The following is a 23,251-nucleotide window of genomic DNA, read 5'->3' on the forward strand; positions in this document are numbered from 1 at the left end:
CAACGTGCATGCAAAACTCACACAAGACCGGTGAATGACAGGCGCGCATGCGCACCAGAGAGCGAGCGAGAGAGAAAAGGGTCTTCAGTGTTAATTGAATGAACAGAGGACTGCAGCTCTGCAGCAGCTTCTCAAGATTAAAGCGGAGCTACCGTGTACATATGAAAAATTCTATATTGACTAAGAATCATATTTTCATTTAATCTCAGTAAGAATTAATTATTAAATGCCTTTTCTCTAATAAGAAAGTGCTGGTGTAAACATACCGAAGGACATGGCAAGGCTCCACTTTTCCCAAACTGACACAATATAGGTCCGTCTATCCACAAATGTTGTAAAAGCAGCTTCACAAATAAGAAATACAGCACGTTTGATCATGCATGAAGTGCAGAAAATGAGGTAACCTCGGATTCAAAAGACATCCAGCAAAGACGAAACACAATTTGAGTTTCATACTTTTCTCTCTGACAACCTGAATCGAAAACTTTACAACCCATTTGCCTCCGCCATCACCTCCACTCTGGCGATGTTATAACAACATGCTCACTCAAGCTGACACGTTTCACACTTATATTTTCTCTGAAAAAAATACACTCCAGAGATACACAGTGCAGGAAAGATGAGTGATGGAGCATCTGAGTGAATGTGTTTCACCTAGAGAGGAGACAGGAAATTAAAAGTGAGGAGAACTGATAACAGAAAATGTGTTTGAGCAGTGAATGGGTCTAATTGCTGTAAAAGTCATGACAGAGACTGTGTGATGTAATATGTCACAACGAAAAGAGAACGTAATGGATGGGAAAAGTTAATGGTGAGAGATGAAAAGACAGTAATTATACTAGAGGGTACTGAGAGAGTGCCGACCTCCACCAAGGCCAATAGCCTGGTCAGCCAAAACTATTAGAATGACAGTATGTCAAAATATGGCTGTGCCTAGCTGAAGCCTCATCATCTTGGCCGAACATTTAGTATGTACTTCGTGCAGGTTGGAAAATAAAGAATTCTGCATTAATCCTGAAAAATTACAGCCCTGATTGCGAATTTCCAACATCACTGCTGCATCTGTTTCTACAGTGACGTTTGAGGTGGCGGTTATGTTTTATTGTATGTTTAGTCGCGGCACCCCATTCACTTTACTTACGAGATTAAACAAAAAAAGCACAAAATCGGAGTATCACTTGGATCTGCCGACTCTGGCAGCCACTACAAGTGTCCGTCTGTCGACACATTCAGTTGTGATAATGTTGGTGGTTAGAGTGTAGAGTTGAAGTTAATCCCTGAGCCATGCATCACATGGCACCAAAGGTTTCACTCACTAATCCTCAACTGAAAGCCTCTGTTTGCCGTTTGGCTTCAGTTCCACAATCAATCAGCAGTATGCAATCTCAGATCTCCCCCCTAATAAATAGAGTATAGTGCTCCCCAACCCCTCGTAACGGGACAAATTGGGGCAACTACATTAAAGCTATTATAGTAAATACAAAGGCGTACATAATCAACAAGTGATCAGTGATGTAGTGTTGGGACATTGACTTCTGGGGCGCTGCACCTGTGGCAACCTGCAACAGCAGTCTCATTTGTTTGAATGAGGCTGCTGTTGAATGTTTGATTGTTTTACTTGTCGTTCCGAGTCTGGTGTTTGGGATTAAGTTGGTCCTGCCGTCTGTGACATTGTCATTTGACTACCATGGATGTTGCGAGCTCAAAATGAGATTGGGCCTGTGATGGGACGCAGTGCTCCCATTCTTGGCTGCTTTTTCTGATGGTTCTGGTGACGAGTGACAATGGCAACAGTGATGTTAGCGCTAACTGTGTGCTGTCCTATGTGTGTATGTCTATATTGTATGAATTCCATTACTATTTATTTTTGATTGCTGTTGTAAGCCAAATTGCCCATTCGGGACATTAACGCCTGTTGTTGCAATGGCTTGCTCTGGCTCAAACCCCGCATATGATTTTTTATGAGTTGTGCAGTGAAAGCCATTAAACATTCTGTGTAGGTATAAAACATTTCCCCACTGCATTGTAAGAAGTACATTCCCCTCTTTTCCCATTGTGCTGCTTCTTGATAAAAACAAATTTTATATTGCAAAATGAACTGCCTGGTAATCAACACAATCCATGAAGTGTACATAATATGCAACTGAGATGGGCTTCATTGGTGTAATGGATAATAATGGAATCACACACAGCACACTGCATTAGTGAGCTGTTATCCATAACAGAATACTTAGGACGATTTAAAACTAGAATTACTTTTTTCTTCCTGTCCAAGACACTGGACCCGAAATCTGCCACTGAATCCCCAATTGATCCCAATGAACATACAACACAAGCAAAAAATATGTAGAATGCTTTGGGTAAAAAACTGTGCCTGCCAATGAAAGAACATAATGCAACTGCATCATGGCTTCAAATGGAAATATGTTAGCGTACCAGTGTGTCCAAGGAAACAAGGATTTTAAAAGGCAAAAAGAAACAAGACACAAGCTGAGTTTGAGGAGGGAAAATGCTTAAAACAAATAAAAAAAATCTGATCCAGCTTTCATTACATGCCTACATGAAGCATTCAGTGCTGCAGTTCCTACCAGGGAGGAATATCGATTATTCATATTACTTTAAGACTAACTTAATTTAAGAAGCCTCCTATTTGAAGGCTGATATTTTACAACCCAAGACTTCCACTGCCAGATCTACGAGATATATGATAAGAGATAAAAAAACAATTATGTCTGCAATGTAAAAAAATTTTAAAGGCAAAAATCAAACCACTTCCGCCTGACAAGTGCAACTTCAAATGTGACTGCGCTACCTCAACCAGCAGTGTTTCCCATTAACTAACGAGACCATGGTGGCCGACCATAGTTTCAAAATGAACCGAAAATATTTTTACACATCTCATAATAACATTTCAGACTCTAACGTTGTGTTTTGTGGGCGCTGCTGTAAGCTCGCACGCTCAGACACTTTGGCCTCCGACTTTTGAGGAAACTACGGTAACGTTAATCTGTTTCTGTCACTCGTTTCTGAGAAGGAGATAAAGCTAGCCGCACCTAAATTTGGAGTGCACAGGCAGGTTTGCAACTTTATCCTGTTAGTTTCTCTCTTTACAAAGACAAGTGTTGCAGTATGAAGACAGGCTGTGAAGTCTTCATGTTAGGCGATACGAGAACCACATACAACATTATTTATCAAATTGGGTCGGACTCTGGTCGGACTTACTGAATTTAATGGGAGGATACGCATGTGACAACGCCCGGATTTCAAAATTAAAGTGTCCATACAGTATGGAAATAAGATTAATTGTATTATATTCACAGAAACATATTACATGTTTCCAATAAAAGTAAAAAAAACAACAACAAAACAACAACAGAATGTCAGGGAAATTACTTATTCTATTTTCTATTCTTTGATTTAGGGTTTTTGGAAAAACATTAAATAAATTTGGTGACTTGTTGCGGTTTCATCACCATTTATAGCTATACAATGGGTTTAAGATTAAATAGTTTATTAGAGCACAACATTGTTTATAAACGTACAAAGTTCTTCATAGATGGCTTTAATTTTGCACCAAATTAATGCATTTACCTTTAAAATGAAAAAAATTTTCTTCTGGGGGGGGAGATGGCAAAAAGAGGGACTGATGCACCTGAGGGTGAAGGACAAGCACGTAATGCTGAAAATGTTTATCAGCCAGCAGCAGCTAATGTTACGGGGGGGAAGGAGGTAAAAATCATACATCTGCCTCGTGCGGTGGCAATAAAAGTGTCTATGTTCATCTTTTCTCTCCATGCCCATATAAATGCATAATCTGTAAGTTCTGTGTATTAAATGTTATTGTGATAGAGTTATTTTTCAAAATAAAATGCTATTAAATAGGCTATATGTCTGGTTATCATTTCATTAAAATTAAATGAAATTAAAATGACGAATAATAGATTATGACATGATTTTTACCACCCTGTCTGTCACAATGACAACAAGAAAGTGTAACGCAACCTCTGCCCTGATGTATCTACTCAAGATGCATCCACACATGACCCTCAAACATTAGGATTAGGACGTCATTAGGAGACTTTCATGTGAAATATGGTTAGAGATGGGGCCCCCAAACAGGCTCAGGAAACAAAAAGAAAGAACCTTGATTAACCTTGATCCGGAAAATATCTATTAAACCTTTTGACTTTTTGATATGCAGCTTAATGCTTCTTGAACAACTACAAGATAAAGAACAGAGTGGTTCTAAAGCCAACTAGTAGGGTATAGGTTTCAAGAGTTCTTAAAGCACCATACTTTCTCAGTAGTGCCAAAAACCTAATATAACACTTAGAAATAAAAGTGTAGGTCAGCATCAGATTGGACAAATAATAAAATCTTTGACTGTACAGCTTCTCCATCGCTCTCCCATGCTCTGTGAGAAATACATCAAGGACAAAAATGCCTTGATGGAGACAATAAGGCAGAAAATTGATTCACCAAAATAAAGGACTTTTAATTGGCAAACTAACAAACCAAAATAAAAGTCCAGCAGACTTGGAATCAGCCCAATGCAGATTTTTGCTAAAGAACAAAAAACTGTCCGGAAAAATGACTAAACCTTTTCACGATGTGCAGGTCAATAAATTATCCGTTTGTTGAGGTTCTTGAGCTAATTATTGTGATTTGCCTCAAACAGTGGTTACCAACACTGGTCCCTGGGTCCCACAACCCTAACCTGGCACTGTGGATGTACAGTAAATTCATCCATGCTTAGTAGGATGCATCTCAACTTGGGAAAAAGAAACATTATAAATAAGCAGGACATCATTATTCGCATGCAGTTAGTTGCCTAAATTCTTCCTAAATTTAGATACAATAAATCGTGTGAATGTGGATATGGGTGCATTTCAAGAGCTACCTTTAGTGTTTGTAAATAGATTACAGTGGAATGCTTGAAGAGAACAGAAATAAGAGCAATGTTTTCTCTTTTTTTCTTTCGACAGAAACAAGTAAGGCAGGAGCAGATCCTGAATGAACAAAACAGAAACATTCACATCACTACCGTATCTTAGCAACAGATGTATGTCTATTTTGTGCCAAATACAAGAAAGTGGTGATGCCAGGGACAGAGACTGACAGAACGGCAACTATTAAGCCAGCTCGCGAAGGAGAGGAGGTCCCGCAGAGTCACGTCTAAATCAGGAAGCCGCTATACGACGTCTTCTATAAATCTTAAATTGCCTCTAATGGCCTACTGGGTAACAATACAGTCACATTCGTTTCTCTGTCAGACAGGAGAATTACATTAACACAGTCTGGCAGACAGTTAGAGGAGGATGTCAGACTTTCTTTTTTTTCCTTCTTTATATAACTGTGGTACAGGGCTTATAACCTGTGTTAACCCAGAATTATACACTGTACTTCCAACTGTGAGAAAATTCAAGGTAGGCTCTCAATAGTTAGATATACAGTATTAAACTTCTCATCTTTGACATTTGATGAAAATTTTGATGTAGTAGTGACGATAACTGTTTGGAAATTTACAAAACGTGTAAATAGCTATATGTGACATAGATCATGCTGCAAGCACAGATTGAGATATTTTAATTTCTGGTTTTGTGACATTTTATTAAAAAACATTTTGTTGTTGTTTTTTGCTGGTGTTAAAGGGGCATCCATCAATTTTACACATTCAGTTTGTAATGAGCAATTCCTCTCTAGACTAATAGAGTAGCCTTGGTGGTGTATGGTTTGAAAGAAGTGGGCATATAGGAAATGGGGGTATTAAGAAATAACCCATAACCCATATAGGAGACAAAATGCAGGACATCTTGGCATGTGCTACTTCGATTTTGACCATTCTATTTTAACTCTGTATCTAATGAATAAATTGTTTATATTCTATATATTATTTTTAATTTGAGAAAATTCCTTTTAGCAAACATTTTGGTTCAAAACACATTGTATAATTGTACAACATAGCTTGCAAGCATGTCTTTCCTGCTTTTAAATCTTTAACTTTTATGTTGCAGTTCTTTTATTTATACGGGGTTCCCAAAGAAAAACGCAGGTTAGAGAAAAGTCAAGGTAGTGGACAGAAGTGGCCGGTTGCAAATGATGTGCTTTATTGGTCAATTAGTGCATGTTGCTGATTTAAACCCATTTCTTAAGAGTCAGAACTTCAACTGATTCGGAAATTCAGAAGAACAATTTCTTGGTTATTTTTACAAGTCACATCTGAAAGAAAATAGAGAGGGAAGTACAAACCAGTAAGGCAAGGTCGGTGCAGAGGAGTGCAGCATTCAAGCATGTTAAATGTAATCTTAACCTGTAAGTACAACACACAACCAGAAAGCGCTGTCAGGGCATCGTCGTGGTTTAAGATAGAGTCATGACCAGGTAAGTTGTGATATTACTTGACTATGTCACTACTAGCTTTCTGTGGAAGGACCCCAATTACCTACCTGCCAATTTGAGTCCACAATTCTGTCTTCCTTGCACTCTTCCCTGTTGTGTTTCCAGCTGTCTAATCATGTGACTCTCCTCTGCAACACTGCCCTGACTGGACATCTAAATATGCAGTGGTATTTCAGGCTTGACTCATTAGCAGCAACCAAAGGAGTCAGACCAGGTGACAGACAGACTGACATGTCCAAAAGAGGGAAGAAAATCATCAAGCTGCTGCCTGCTGAGGGCCTGGGTAGTCATGGATACTGAGGCACAACCAAGACCACACACCCCAAACAAGTTATGTCCTTTTTTAAGCTCTGACAATCAGAGCAGTGAGGCTTACAGACAGGAAACGCAAGTCTAGAAAAAATGGTTCAGTGGTCCAACATTAGGACTATTATCTGAAGAAGTCAGACGGCAGGCTGCAATTTTTTTGTCTGCCCAATTGAAGTGTGATGGCTCTTATTCTCCATCTGTCCAGTAAAACTTCGGAAGTTACAGTTGAAAATATCTTTTTATTTTTTAAAGCTGATTTTTGGACATGTCAAACTCAGGTGTAACTAATAAAACTCAAGAATCACAACACTGAGAGAGCATCGACGGGGAAGAAACTGGAGATGCTGGTCAAATCCACAATATAAAGAAGCCTGTCTTGCTCCTGAATTCACTTTCAGTGTAGCAAGGGAGCCTTGTGTCTTTATGTGGAAAGATTTTGGTAGCTTAAGGAAAGATTGACTTTTTTTTTGACACCAGAAACTAATGAGAAATGGATATAAAAAAACAGAACATGCAGTTGCATGCAACATATTCCTAATGTTATTTCAACTTGACTGCTTTTCTCCAGCGTTGCTACTGGTTGGCAAAACTAATTCAGTTAAAAAGGCTGTGAAAGTTTATCACCTTCCAAAGCTGAGCAATGTGAGTGTGTGTCACCTGTTCAGGGGTGGAAATTAACTTTTTGGCTCACCCGCCAATGGGACTGGTAGATGAAAAAAATCCAACGGCCAAACATATTTTTTACTGGCCCAAAAAAATAACTTGCCTTTTTATGTCACGTAAACAGCACTTTTAACGGAGATAATAAGGTCTTCTGTCGAATACAAACTTAAAGACGACACCATACGACACCAAATTTGAAGCAAAATAAATGTATTGCTATAAAATGTACTTAAGACATAACAGTAAATTGTTTTATAAACTTAAAAGATGCTTATTTATCATTCAACTTAAATCTCATCACTGCTCACTCTTAATCATGCTTTATCATTCAACTTAAACCTCCTCATAAATTTATTTTATTTTATGCTCTGCTTCAGTCTCATTCTTCCCGGGGGAAACGGGAGGGTTGACAGGTATGCACGTTAATAGTGGTAACTAGCTAGCTAAATGCTAAAAACACTCCAGGTACTCAGAGCACGACTTGACAGCTCCCGACTTAAATTGCCCACCCCCTTACATATGTACGCCAATCAGACATAGAAATGAACATAAACAACCACTAATGAACGCCCCTAATCCGTCTGTTACATGATTTTAGATCCGTTGGTACAGTGGGGACAAATTTAAGTGCGACACACAACAAAAACCAATGCTGCCTTCCAAGATTTGGCAAGCGCCAAATTTTGCGTTTGGTGGGTGTTAATTTCTACCCCTGCACCTGTTCAATTAATTTCTGTGATCTCTCTCTCTCTTTCTATGTACCCATATACCTGATGAAGGCTGAACAGACAGGTAAATTAAATATACCAGCGGTAAGCAAAACACTGTGTGGCAGTATATCATTATACTAAATAAGAGGACATTTAAAAAACATTTTACATATGACCAACCCACTCTGTTTACTACAGATACAACATAACTGCATCTTGGCGATGCAGACAACGCTAAACTGAGAGCACTGATAAGGATCTGTCCTCTATAAGGCCACAACAGTAGCTTTATAGAGGACAAAGCCTGACAAATAAGGATTCTAAACAATTATTTAAGTATGAAACTCACACTGTATTAGAGAGATTTCACATTACATGCCAAGGATGTACAAAAGACAACAAAATAATCTATCAGGAGTGATTGAATCTAACAGCGCGGCTCAACTCAGGCCTGTCGTTCAGCAATAAGAGACTCTCATATGTTCACAACTATTCGACCGCCTGCTGTCTGTTTGAAATTTGTCTCCATGGCGACGAACCAGACCGTCTGGCTTCGGCACGGCTGCACAGATGAATTGGGATGTTATGATAATAGTCATTGGAGAAGTAAGACCTGAAAATACATAGTGCATCTGCAAGGACTGTGAATGGATTTAGATTCTTGCCAACTGCAATTGAAGTTAAGGATCCTTCTCACCCAGAGGTGTTTCTGCAAGATGTAGTGGATCAACAGTGAAAGAAGAGAGTGCCAAGACTGAGGACAGGATAGGACTGATAAAGAAAACATGCAATGGTAAATATTTCCGCTAGAGAGAGATAGAGAGTTATACGATATCCATGTACCACATTTTACCTTTGAAGGGCTGCTGAAGATAGATAGAAGATAGAAAGGTGGATTATTCAATGTTAAGGTTTTCTTCCAGCATGTGGGTCAGAAATCTACTCGCGTCAAGTCCAAAAAATAGTTTTATTCATTAGCAGGTATCAAATAACAACAAGACTAAATTTGATTGCCATGATTAATTCATTTAGAAATAATAAAGAATGAGAACAACACAGTGTCAGAAAAGCAAAGCAGCAAACATTTGCATATAAAAAAATAGTAGGACAAATGGGTATTGATAGGATTTTATCAATACTACTACTCATCAATACTCCTTATCGGTTTGGTTCTTTGTCGATACTCTTATTGGTTGTCTTTCATTACTAAATAAATGCTTTTTTTAAAAAAAAAAAGAACATTTAAAATATTCAGAACAGGATCAGCATTGAATATTTTAAATATAGCTAAATGTTTTTCTAAAGCAGCAACAGTTAAGTTAAAAACAGCAAAGTCGTTATACAAACTCAATATCTCCCTGGAAACAAATCTGAAACACTGAGTGAAGTTTAGAAAGAATGAAGAACTCAGACATCAGTCAGTATCAGTCCTTCCTCCTGTCCACCTCCTCTTCCCTCTGCTGCTGTGATTCACTGCCTCCAGGTATTGCCGGCAGAGAGAGGAGCGCCCGGTTTTTCTCTGCAGCGGAGTTTACAGGAATGTGCCAGATTTTAAGATACGTGGCAAACTAAGCTGAACAGTTAGGCTGCACGTTTTTAGCTTGATTGTAATTCGCTATTAGCTGAGCTAGCACGCTGTGCGTGTAAAATAGCGGCGGAGGATGAGAGACTGCAGAGAGAACAGATTAAAATATTGCTTTCTACATGCCAATGCTTGCTGAACAGGTATATTGATATATTATTGGCTTTTTACTTACAAAAATGTTATTGCGCATACAGTAACGAGTGTAGTTGACGCCAACTTGAGTCATCTCCACTGTGGCTTTCCTGATCTGCTGTCCACTGACTTTACTCTGTATGTGTGTGTGTGTGTGTGTGTGTGTGTGTGTGTGTGTGGAGAAGCTCAGCCCCGACACAGAGCACAGGGAAAAGGCAGCAGCGTGATAATAAATTACAACAAAGAGATTATTCTTTCCTGACTGGGAAGTCAGTTTCTAGATTTAATCGCCCGATGTGGACAATCCTTTTGGTTGAACCCTGTTTTGCTTTCTGTTCTGTGTCTCACCTTGGCACACTACTGGGCAGACTGGTCTCACTGGATGGTGTCTGGATCCTCTGCTCCATGCTCAGCGCCTGAGGCCCGGGCCCTCCTCCTGCTATCTGTCCAGGCTGCTCCTCCTCCTCTTCATCCTCCACCTCCTCATTGCCTGGCTTCTCCTTCCCTCTGCCCTCACTTTCGTTGTCGCTCTCCTCGCCTAAGATGTCGTCCACCTATTTTAAACAGAAATTTTCAAAAAAGGAGCTTTTGAGATATCGTTTTAAGTTTCGGACAGGGCAAGGTCACCGCATTTTTACCAACAAAGCATATCACGCACCAAAACAATCGGCCAGTTCCACTCTCTACTTTCAGTTTTGCTTGTAGTTTACGTCAACATTTTTTAGCATGCATTCACATATGGCAAAAATATCCCAGTCACTGAACCCCAACTAGCTTTGGACTTTCATTATTTTCTATAAGACATCCACTAAATCAAAGCCAAACTATAACGGAAAAAAACCTGAACTGTACTATATATATATATATATATATATATTTATTACCTACAAGTTACGTTCTAAAATTTGCCTTAAGCTACTTCCGTTATAGACGAACTATACCTTTACGTAGAAACTGAAATGTTCTGTTTAATGAATAATGTCTGCTTAAAGTGTAATGCAGAGGAGCCATGTGTATAAGCCTGTTCCCTTGATGCACAGCAGATTCCAATTATCTGTCTAATTATTTCTGGGAAGTGGTTTGGGAAGGTGATTAAACTTGGGGACAATAGTTTAAGAGTGTCATTTAAGCAACTACAGACCGAAAATAAATCTAATTATATATTCAGTAATATGCTTAATAGGAGTGAGTTAAATGGCAAAATTTATACCACTATCGTGTCTTTATGGTAAATATGAAGCTACAGCCAGCAGCTGGCTAGCTTAGCACAAGCCTAGCGGATTTGTTACCTTTGGACCAAGCTGGCTAGCTGTTTCCCCGTTTGCAGTATTTATGCTAAGATAAGTTAACTGGCTGCTGGCGATTGTTTTGTGTTTACTGTACAGAAATGAGAGTGGTATCAATCTCCTCCAATCACCAACTCTCAGCAAGAAAGGCAATAAGTGTTTTTGCTAGTGTTCTTTTAAATTTGGGTATTAAAGATTAGTCACAATCAGGCAGCAGATTTTGGAGGCCAATGCTAAAAACTTTTAAAAACCTTTACTTACAATAATTCTTTGTTCTACATTAATGTAACAAACGTCTAATATAGCAATTTCTTATTACGCCCAGAAGACATACATGTCCACACTAATATAAGTGATCACCTAAATTCAGCCGAGCTGGTTAATCAGTCAAGCTCCAAAAGTAACTTTTGCCAATTTTGTATTTTTTGCCAATTAATGCCACAATGCAGTATGTAGGTAGATATGTCCAAAACAGCAAGACCACAAACTACAGGCTGAAAAAATAAAATAACTAGAATCAATGATGAGTCACAAAGGAAGTCTTTGTTGCAGAGCTAGGGTAATAGATAATACAATAAACAGGGATTGATTGATTTTGCCAACCCCCTGCAGATGAAATAATGTTTGAGGTACGGTAAAACTCATCACATCAAATTTCTACCATGCGGAAACAATCCAGAGCCAAATATAACAAGACCACCAAGCTCATCAATCTTATATTACTTGAGCAGCTCATCATTTATAATGTCCCAAGGTTACTGATCATTTAGTGCAGGTTAGCCAATTGCCAGCCATCAGGTCAGTGGAAATCTGAGGTGAATATTGCCACAGCAAATATGCGGCCTATCGTCCACAGGCTAATTAGCAGCATGTAGCTGAGGGAAAACTGGGATTAATGGAGGGAGACATTCTCTTGGGTCCATAGGCAGGATTATTACTGACATCGTGCCAGGCTCATTAAAGCCGTGTTGTTGGTTATTTGGACAGCCATGGAGTGCCTTGGTAAATGTAGAAGGTAACAGTGCCTGAGGCTCGTCTGGAAATTAAAAAAGGAAAACCTCTGAACATGTCAGTGTTGGTTGTCCTCATCTTACATTTTCTGAATCAAATTTTGAATGACAATGACCCTGCAGGGCACCAACAATTTACAGAGTAAGATACAGATAAGACCGCAAAAAAGGGTTTTGTTTGTTATCTACCTGTCAGCAACAAACAATTTAAGATTTCATCATCTTAACAGAGATGATTTTTTCGCACTAAAATGTTTCTCTTCTCGTGGCATTTTCTCCATCACTATCTCCCCTGAGCGCTAACAGAGAACACTATATTCGACCTCGCCTTTATGGCAGTTGCTAAGGATTTAAAGGGATTGTATGTTTCTGTCAGTACAGTGAAAATATAAAGAGAGATGGACATAGACAAATAAAAGGGAGACATAAGTTTGCTTTCTGACAGCAGATTGGACTACAGGAGAAGTGTTTATTGAAAGCCCGTAACAATGCTCAACAGATATTTAAAAAATGGGCCCTATTTTCACATATGTTGGTGTAGAAACAACAAGCACGTACAAAAAGTTTTGGAATCCATGCAGAAGAAGGCTTCAGCTGGCAGCCATAGTGGCAACATATTCTTTCGGGGCAATTACGCCTGTCAAAATTACATCCAGAAAAAGTGGGTTTTTTTGGCCACATACAGGCTCAGACTGTTATAACAGGTGTGTCTGACAGCATCATGGAAAGTAACACCTTTGTTTTTAACAAGAAACTGACTCAAGGACAATTCTCGCTCTGAAATCTCGTAAGAGGTGAGATGTTGCAGGAAACTCCGGTGTTAACAACGAAGAAGGTTATTTCTGTGCAAAGACTTTATTTCCTAACGTTACTCTAACAACAATTTCTTCAACGCTGACTCACCTTTCCACCGTCGTCTCCCTGCAACATGAAGCTTAGACACGGTTGATACATACATACCGCAATGCCCAAAAGTGAGGAGATTTAAGAGTACAGAACAATAGTTTCAGTTGTTAAGAATACTCTCCGACAGAACTTCTGAGCAAACAGGGCTTTGTGGAAGGCAGGAAGTGATTTTCATTTCTTCCACACCTTTTCCCAGGCAGCACTGACAGATACCACTGAGGAACTGTACTGCACTGTACAGTATAAAGCTTCTGATCACAACCTTTTAAAAGCCAATCTACAGTTCACTATGTCAGGAAGGGTCTTACAACCTTAGCAGAAATAGAAGTATTAACAATCCCCACAGACAGTGTGGCAACCTTCCCTCAGCATCCTTTTCCTGGATGTAATCAAAGGCTAAGTAAAAAACCCACCATGACACCTTTCAAAGCACAGCACGGCACCCCCTCAAAGCTAGTTTAGAGTCAGGCTATTGCTCTGATTATTGCAAGCGGCAAATAGAGTTTAGTACCAGTGTGACTCCAGGGCAGAGAATTTATGTTTGGTTAAATGCTTCAGTTGTTACACTATTGTGTTAAACACCGTTTCTAACTGCCCCAACTACCCTGTGGATGAGATGTAGAGGACAGAAAAGCACATGTGAAATCATTGTTTGATCATGTGCTAAAAGAAAATTTATATAATGGGGCCGACATGAATTGACACATCAAAACACACCTTAAAATCCCAGGGAAAGCAGATTAGCCGTTTCCTGTCCAGCAAAGCTTTCACTTCTGAAATCTAGACATAGATATTTTAACTGCAGAATCAAATCTGGCCTGAGGTGGGACTCTGAATCTGAAAGATTCATGTGCAGCAAAAGAAGCAGACAGTCATTCATTTTAAATGAAAGCCAGCAATTAGGAATAGCTGTTACTGTGGGAGCTGTGAACTGCTGTTGGCCAGAGAAATGAGTTTCAACTAGATCGGAGGCCAACTTCTCTGAAGCTCTGAAGTTCGTTCTGTAACATCTTACTCTGTACTCAATAACTGTTCAACCTTGACAGGTTGGAACCTAAAATATATTGATGTTTGTAATTCGATTCGATTTTTGCCATTGAAAACAGCATTAAAAAAGGTCTCTTTCTATCAGTGTCTTACTTTAAGAACAAGAGTATGGGGTTAGGGCTGTAACTAATGATTATTTTATTTTTACTATCTATTAATTAGGGCTGTCCCCGACTAAGGATTTGTTTAGCTGCAAAGCTTCGACTATGAGATTGACAATCCAATCTGGCTCTGTCCATCGAAGCATCTTCGACTAATCGGGGTCAGCCCTACAATTAATGTACTGAATATTTTCTTGACTCATTGTTTGTTCTATATTATATCAGGAAATAGGGAAAATGCCCAAAACAATTTCTTAGAGCTGAAGACGATGTCTTTAGGTTTCCATTTTTGTTGTTTGTGTTCGGTCGGGAGATGCAGTTACTTTAACGGTAAGAAAATGTAAATTGGTTGATACATTAGAAGACGGGGACACAGCGAATATTTTACAAGCACGGGCCAAATAAAGCAAGGCCCCAGGTTTAGTATAAGTGTAAATAATATGTATTGTTAACCTATGAGAAGAGGTAAAGTCCACTAGTTGCTAGGCTAATTTCTGCAGAATAAAATGCCATAGGCTTAAGCTAATAATGGTGACTAGCACTTTGTAGCAGTTTTAACTCAGGTTGGCTTGAGCTGAACTACACATGCAACAGCCTGGCTGAGAGGGAGTTTGGCCTTTTATGGAGGGGCGAGGCACGCCGCTGTAAAAGGAAAGGGTGCACTGGATTTACAACACAAAACAAAACGAGTGTCATTGCAAAACAGCATGTGGCACAATAATCGTTTTATCTTGATTACCTTGTTTTTACAATCAAAATCAAAACCGCGATTAAAATTCGATTAATTGCACAGCCCTGTGTGTGTGTTGTTTACCAACTACTGGAAAAGTTGAGCGTTGTAGTCACATTGCCTGCCCACATAGAGGGTGTACGCTACAATACATCGGCTCAAAACAGCTTCTCTGTATCAGTTGATCTATATTTTTGACGGTACTGATTTCTAAATAGCCTTGTATACCATAATACTGCCTAAGCCTATATGTTACATTAAGGAAAAAGCGCAAGAATAATGTTGGTGGGCAACCATCAAAATGGGTGGGGTGACAAAAATAAGACTTCAATTTTACTAGATTAACCTAACTTGGAAGAGACAACAGTATATCCGCAAGTAAAAATCAGCAGCAGAATAGGTGAAGCAGTGAACTCACAACAAGACCTGACACATGTCCATGCTGTCAGTCAATCAGTGCTAATCAACCCTTTGCTAAGCCACGCCCCGAACACACAGCTGGCCAATCACAGCACAGTATAGGACTCGCTATAACTGAGGTCCGACACTTTCATGACTGCGCTCCATTGACTCGTATGTCGTTTACTAGCTTTTTTTGCCATATTTTTCCAAGATACTGTTCCTGGGCCACTTGTAATAAATACAATCACTAACCAGAGAGGTTGAAAGAAGAAGTACGATTTATTCCCTTTTCAAAATCTAAAACAAATCCAGAAAAATGTCAGCTGTGAATTGTTCCAAATGTAATGTTAGTTAGCTAACGCTAGCTAACTTACTACTGAATGTAACGTAATAAAGCCCTACTGTTCTGCTTTGTAATGATTGTAATAGTGAACAGAGACCTACCCAGCTGTACAGGAACAGTGTTGTCCTCTTTCTCAATAGTCAGGTGATATGGTGGTTCACTTCTACTTTGTGATCTTTAGCTTCTATCATTATTTTTTTCACGTCAGTTTGACAGCCTGAATACAACCTTCAAATGCACAATGCAACTGCAAAACTGTCTGCTTCTTTCTGAGAGTTTTTTTTTTTACCAAAAATTAGACAATATTTCTCCAGGCAGTGCAGTAATAAACAGTGGCAGTGCCGTGCTAAAAGTACGACAGTTTGTCAGACTTAGTAACAGTAACTAAGGAGGGCATGGCTTAGCAAAGGGTCAATTGTCCTGAGTTATTGTACAAGGAGCTCATGTCTTCACCAGGCTGAGGACTGCACAGGGAGAAATGTACGCAGCCAATTCCCACTGAAGGGGATTCATACAATCTTTATTCCCATGCCAAAATGACTGACTGTTAAAGGTAGTCAGAGGTGGTAATATGGCAGGTTGACGGTTGATTGTTGAAGAGCGTTGACAGGTCATTTGATGTGGGCGCAGAAGAGAATAAGGGCTTTGCATGTATAGAGGAAAGCTTACCTAAGGCCCAGGAGAAAAGGAAATGAATATATAAGAGGAGAGATAGACATGGTGCATTTATAGTAAATCAAAAGGAAAGTTAAGTAAGAAGTAAAAAGATGGTGAGACCGGTGAAACAGGAGCACAAAGAAGGCTCCAAAGCCCCCTGCTCATAACTGTATTCACCCGTGTAGTTCAACCAAGGTCGAATGCCATGCAGCTATCGAGTCAAAGGTATATGTAATAATTGCAACAAGAATTCACATCTTAACTCCTCCTCTGCTACATGAAAGAAGCACTCAAAAACAACACGCTTTCCAAAGCAAGAATTCTCCAGCGGCTCTGCAAACAGAAGATACTGGCTTCTTTTCACTACACTGCAGCTGAGGTTAGTCAGGGGTAGTTACATAAGGCTGAACGGAAAACATTACTTTGGAATGGAACAGCCTCAAACATTAAATACTTCAGAGATCATTCAGAGACTTCAGATTTCAAAGGGCTTTATATCAATGATGTACTTTCCTGAATCTGTACGGTTCCAAAAAAATCTCCTGACAAAATGACACCAGTAGAATGCAGGGCTGTGCGCTATGTGGTTGCCATATACAGTGCTGAGTTACTCATATTATGAGTTGCTGTGATAAAAGTCACGCAAAGTAGATCAACTTGAGATTTAAATTGTTTTACTATGATTTTCAGTGGGATTTTGATGATGTAGTGGCTTGTCTGGGAGCAGTCAATTGCTGGTCGTGTCGGCATGGCTGTTGACCGTGCCTGACCCTTTAACTGTGAAACTCAATGAAATGCGTGCACATTTTCAGGACCATGGACAGCACCACACACTGATTTTTACGAGGATTTCACCTTTACTCTGGCATTTTGGGCTACTAATTGCTTTCAGCTCTGCCTAAACCCACTGTTGCAAGTGTTCTGGTTCCACACATTGATGGAAAATAAACATCTGACACCCCTGATCAAATGAAACAACACAGTCACATCATAACCTCTACTATAAGGCCTATAAAAAGCATCAGATGCCATGTTTAATCTCAGTGGACTCCACGCCACACCGATGCAATTATCGCCCTAGCATTTCTACTATTCACAGCCTTCGCATCTTATCAGAGCTTGATCTTTTGTGTTGGTACTGTCTGTGAAATGTCATGTTGACAAGTAGCGCTAGTATCAGGCCAGGTCAGTGCGGTCAGCCGAAAAGGAGCCTTACGCTCGAGTAAACCGGGGACTTCAATTAAATGAAGCCTTTAAATCAACAGAAATGTCTTCATCAGCGAAGTCAAATCCTTCGAACCATGTGTTATATTGTGTTGAAGCTCTCTTGGGACTGCTGCAACTCTTCATGCTAAAGTAGACAATAAAGCAATAAAGGCTTTTGTGTGCTGCACTTTGGATTTCTTGACTCTTTAGGTACATATTAGCCATGGCAGGGTACAACACCAGCCAAATAAAAAAAAAAATCTATCCTAGTGCCCTGCCTGGCTGGATGGAAAAACATTATCATGTCTGATTGTGAGTTCATAAGATTTCAGGCGAAACTATGACAAGGATTCCCTAATAAGCCTTTATAATCTGCAGACTCACACAAAACCTTGTCCTCCTCAGTAAATCCTAAGGATTATATCTCTCCAAGGATGGGGGAGATCAATATCTGCAGGTGGAGGGAGAGCTGAGATCACAGTGACTGATGACTGTGTTAAATCTCCTATGATCCCAGGCTTAATGATCCTTGTCTCTAAGGGCCCACATGGCGTCACACATGTCAAACCAACACCGACCCGTGTCCAAACCTTCACCTTTTACCTCACTTCTGCGTGGCCTAATAATCATTCACTTCTCATCTCATTCCCATGTACCGTAAACTCATCAGAATTTAATTTCATTGTCAATTTGTAAGGCAAGAATCCACTGTCCTACAAAAATAAAGTCAGTTCAAATGTTAATTCCAGCATCCAGCTGATTTCATGGTTACACTCGGCTCTCTTAACTCCTAAAAATGTTTGTTTAAATGACCCATTTACAAACTGAAATGGTGCAAGACCTCAGTACTGGATTTGCTGTGTACACCACAAAAATTAACAATCAAATTGTTATGTATTTACATATTTAAAGAGCCTGACACAGACTATATTAAACACATAAGAACTGACTGATGTATATGACAGCATTCCATTTAGGTGAGCTATATCCAAGGCTGTGGTATTGTGAATACTGGCTCTTTGGCATGGCTTACTGAGACACTTCATGGAACTAAACCCATCATTAACAACATTTCCATCACCAGTGCGTTTCCTGCTGTGACCTCAAAATGTCTGCCATGAAAAAGGGGTTTTGCTGTAAAGTCTACTCCACCTCCAGAGGACCGGTCACTGTCAGTCTCCACAGCAGATGTGAGGAGAGTCCTGCTGTGAGTGAATATGAGTAAATCAGCTGGGCCTGATAACATCCCTGGCCGTGTACTAAAAACCTGTGCCAATTAGCATTTTCAACATCTCACTGTCTCAGGAGAGGGTTCCCACCTGCTTCAAGACAGCCACCGTCATTCCTGTACCTAAAAAGTCTGCAATGTCTAGTCTGAACGACTACTGCCCTGTGGCACTCACCCCCATTCTGATGAAGTGCTTTGAGAAACTGGTTCTTCAGCACATAAAGAACAACATCCCAGCCAGCCTGGACCCTCACCAGTTTGCTTTCAGAACCAACAGATCTACAGAGGATGCCATCTCCAGTGCCACGACTCCCACAAATCCACTCAGCCCTCACACACCTTGAGAAAAACAACACCTACATCAGAATGCTGTTTGTGGATTTCAGCTCAGCATTCAACACGATCTCCCCCATGAAACTGATCAGTAAACTCAGCACTCTGGGTTTAAATACAACACTCTGCAACTGGATATTCGACTTCCTCACAAACAGACCCCAGTCAGCTCTAGTGCTCAACACCGGAGCCCCCCCAGCGCTGTGTGCTCAGCCCCCTCCTGTTCACGCTGTACACCCACAACTGCCTCCCCCGACATGGAGAGAACTCTGTTGTGAAGTTTGCGGATGACACCACCATCATCGGCCGGATTTCAAACAATGATGAGACTTCATATCAGGAGGAAACTGATAATCTTGCAGAGTGGTGCACAGAGAACCACCTACTGCTCAACGTCAGCAAAACTAAGGAGCTGATTGTTGATTTTAGGAAAAAGGTTTCAGGTTCCTGGGAATCAGCATCACAGAGAACCTGACATGGTCGTCTCACATCTCCACGCTGGTGAACAAAGCTCAGAAACAACTATATTTCTTGACAAAGTTTAAGAAGGCCAAATTCCCACACCAAGTTCTTGTCGGCTTTTACAGAGGAGCAATAGAAAGCATCCTGACTGGAAACATCACAAACTGGCATGGGATGTGCACGGCCCAGGACCGGAGGGCTCTGCAGTGGGTGATTAAAACTGCTCAGAAGATCACTGGTACCCACATCCCGAGCATCAGTGATATCGGTGAGGTGAGGTGTCTACGCAGAGCCCAAAGGATACTAAAGGACAGTACCCACCCGGCCACAGCCTGTTCACCCTGCTGCCTTCTGGGAATAGAGAGTTTTCAGCTGACTTTTAAACTCAAATTCATCCTCAGCAGTGATCTAATGCTAATTTAATATAGTTAATTTCTGTCTACCATTTTCATAATAACTTCTTTATTAATGTATATTGTCTGCTACATAGCAGAAGGGAGTTAAAAACTAAATTTCCCTCTACAATACAATGCTGAAAATCAATCTACCGACCTACCTACGTTCCTTTTATCAGAACAATGCTTGCCATTATTCAAAATGCTTTCTCTATTAATGAACACAAATGCAGAGAAAATGTAAACGTTTTTTACTACTTTTATACTTTTTTTATAATAGTAGATAGTTTAGTGAGAAACTACAAATCCTGATAAAGCGAGTAGACAACCCTGTCTGAACTCCTCAGACTGCACATGTTCGAGCCTTACAGTGAGCTGAGTGACGAATTTCATGAAACACAACGAAGGATGTCCATGGAGCAATTGAGTCCTTGCTGAAATCACACTGTTCTTTACCTTGCATTTGTATAGTTTGGAGGTTTAATGTAACAATCTGTCCACTCAAGGAAACCCCAAAGAGTTTGACTCCTCTTAATGCTGCCCCTGTCAATAGTTTTGCGTGAACAACGGGTCAAATGACTGTGCAACATGAGAGAGATCTGAGGGTGAAGAGAGCTACAGCCTTACAGGGTTCACTTCTAAAATAACCAAACATTTCTTTAAATGCTTCCTTAGGCAGTACGTTTGATATTAACATTTCATTAAATGACTCCCTGTAATGTGCGAGGGTATGCACTTCCAATCCCACTGGCTATAATCTCCACAGTCTGAAGCTATCAGCTGTTTTAAGTTAATTGTCTTGCTTTGCCTGCCTGTATAGTGGAGTCTCAACGTCTCCCTGAAGATGGGGCACAGTTGTCAGATTTCTTCAATGTAACCTCTGTACAGCTGAGGTATGGTTAAGAATTGGCCACTAAAACAGGTTAAGTCCACTGAAGGTATGGTTAAATATTAAATATGCCAGTTTGACCCATTGCATGCCATGATGTGCTGACCAAATAACCATGACAGCAAACCATCTGAGTAATTATGTGCTGGAGTACTTTGGATTAAACACCATAGAAGGCAAAATGGACAAAGGTGAGGCTGTGTGGTAACTGATAGAGATTTGATTTAATATCTAACAAAAGTATTGGTATGATAGTCCATATGGTGCATTGCAGTGTTAATGAAAGTTAAGTGAATCACAAAGAATCCAGCCAGTTCCATCCATCACACAGCCACCAGGGGAACGGCAGTTTAAAGAAAGGTCACCCAGTCGGTACATTGCTGTGATTCTGGGCAACTCTGCACATGTTGCTCCACGTAAACTGACACATACCACCATGTAACTACTGGTGACATTTAAATGTGAGGCTGTCTACCTGACTCAGATGTGTACCTTGCTCCAGCCAATTAAGACTGGTTCTTTTCCTTTGCCCTGTAGATTTAGTGTTTAAGAACGTCACAGGCTGCCCTTTAGCTAAAGCAGTCCGAGGAGGATGACATTTGAAATACAGTGTATCTACAGAGGACCCTTCCTTCGAGTCAATTTCTTTACTCTTCTACAGTACAAAAGATGTTGCACAAGGATTTAGTTATGTTTGCAAAAAGTATATGGTTCTACTTCCAAATTATAATAGCATGACAGAAATTCCTGAGCCTTGGTAGTGGTCTCTCTCAAATCAGTTCTATTTTCACACAGACTTCTCCACTCATCTTTATTTAAATATTCACTGGATATATGGATGTACATAAAACTTAACCTGTTTGGGCCTGCTGCTGTAAAATGCTACGGTCAGCCCCAAAGATTTGTGGCACATTTTGAAGTAGTTTCAACTTGATTTGTTTGGTATACTGTGAGCATGAATATTTAGTGATTATTAAAATGTTTCATCGCAGTTCCGTCCTCAGTTTGAGTGCATTTAAAATTGTTGTCTTGGACACTATTTGTCCACGGGTATTTTATTTGATCACATTTTAGACGCTTTAAGCAGTACATGAATGCTGTGTTTTTGTTTTCTTGCAAATTAAGTAGAAAACTAAGTTAAATGTTGGCTAGCATAGCTATAAGCTACTAGCATTAGTTGCCATGTGACTAAGCATTTTCCATTTCTAGCAGTTATGGCTTTACATAGATGTTGGTGTAATTGTTAGTTTAAGTGTTTTCAGAGCAGTTTTGCAGCTGTAAAAGTTGTAAAAGTCTCTCTTTGACTGTGGCACTTGCTTATGTGGATGCATGCCATGTTTTGGCCTAGGGAAGAGGGAAATAGACAGAGCATGGGCCGGGCGAGATAACTGTCCATAATTTGGTCCGTTTCTGGTCTCAGATTTGTCAGTATCAGTTGAGGTCATTCAGGTCAGGTCTTAAATGTGGGAGTTCATTCAGGTAGGTTCTTTCAGGGCCATGCATAATTCAAGTAACAATTGATACATTAAAAATGAGGGCCTGAAATTATGCCTGACATTTTCATTTTGAATATATTACAACATTAAAAGTATTTTTAAGCTTTAAAAAAAAAAAGAAAAAAAAAAGGAGCTTGGCCTGAATCAGTAGAGGGGTCAGTGCCTTTTATACAACCAGATGGAACAAAAAACGATGAAGTCTTCTCCGCTCACCAGTGAACTTAACTCAGCTTTATGCTCAAGCATTCTAAATGTCACATTTACAAAATAATCATGGCTTTTTGGGAACAATGCCCGGTGTGAGCACTGAACACCTCATTATCCAACTCGATCTTTAACAATGATAGTGCTACATTAGCAAGATATTGGCATTTAAATAGGATTGTAAATTAATGTTAGGTCCATGCTGCCATAACAATTTCTTTGCACAATGGTGCTGATCAACAAAAACACAAAAGCACAGTGCTTTGCAACTAAAAGGGAAGGCCTCTGTGGTTGTAATATGAGATACATGAAAATGTAGTAGCTTTGGCAACCTCCTCCTATCCTGAGAGTGATGACAGAGGAAAACAGATCAAATCAGGTCTCTGTAAGGGTTCACAGAAGATGAATAATGACCACATTAGCGGCATCTAGTCATCATGACTTGGCACATCTTCGTTAGAGGCCAACCCTTACACAGTTAGGAAACCTCCATTATTTCAAATGTGGGGGGAAAAAATCCATTTGAGATCCATTACTCCTAGGGTTGTTCATCAATGAGTAGCTTGAGCAGCTCTTGCACTAACACATAAAATGTATCCATATGGTCAACAATGAATCAGAGCCGTCCATTTCCAAAGTCAAAACATATTGTTAACCTTTTCAAATATCACTTTGTCCTTTTAAAATGCCCATATTCTCCTTTAAAAGGGGTCAGAAAAAAAAAAACTTTTTCAGGCTTTTTGTATGAAGTCATACAA

At 39.8% G+C, this 23,251-nt stretch overlaps 1 protein-coding gene across 3 annotated transcripts in view; it reads right to left on the reverse strand.

The window, feature by feature from the left end:
* Positions 1-23,251, reverse strand: part of ctdp1 (CTD (carboxy-terminal domain, RNA polymerase II, polypeptide A) phosphatase, subunit 1) — an 80,479-nt gene that overhangs the window by 31,228 nt on the left and 26,000 nt on the right. For 2 of the 3 annotated variants that reach the window (XM_046057708.1, XM_046057710.1), the window contains one exon: positions 10,147-10,352. In XM_046057708.1, coding sequence (XP_045913664.1) covers positions 10,147-10,352 — 206 coding nt within the window. Of the gene's footprint in view, positions 1-9,029; positions 9,601-10,146; positions 10,353-23,251 lie in introns of those variants that run through there. The other variant, XM_046057709.1, reaches the window with a different exon arrangement.

Source organism: Micropterus dolomieu, linkage group LG09 (assembly GCF_021292245.1).
Source record: "Micropterus dolomieu isolate WLL.071019.BEF.003 ecotype Adirondacks linkage group LG09, ASM2129224v1, whole genome shotgun sequence".
Lineage (NCBI taxonomy): Eukaryota > Metazoa > Chordata > Actinopteri > Centrarchiformes > Centrarchidae > Micropterus > Micropterus dolomieu.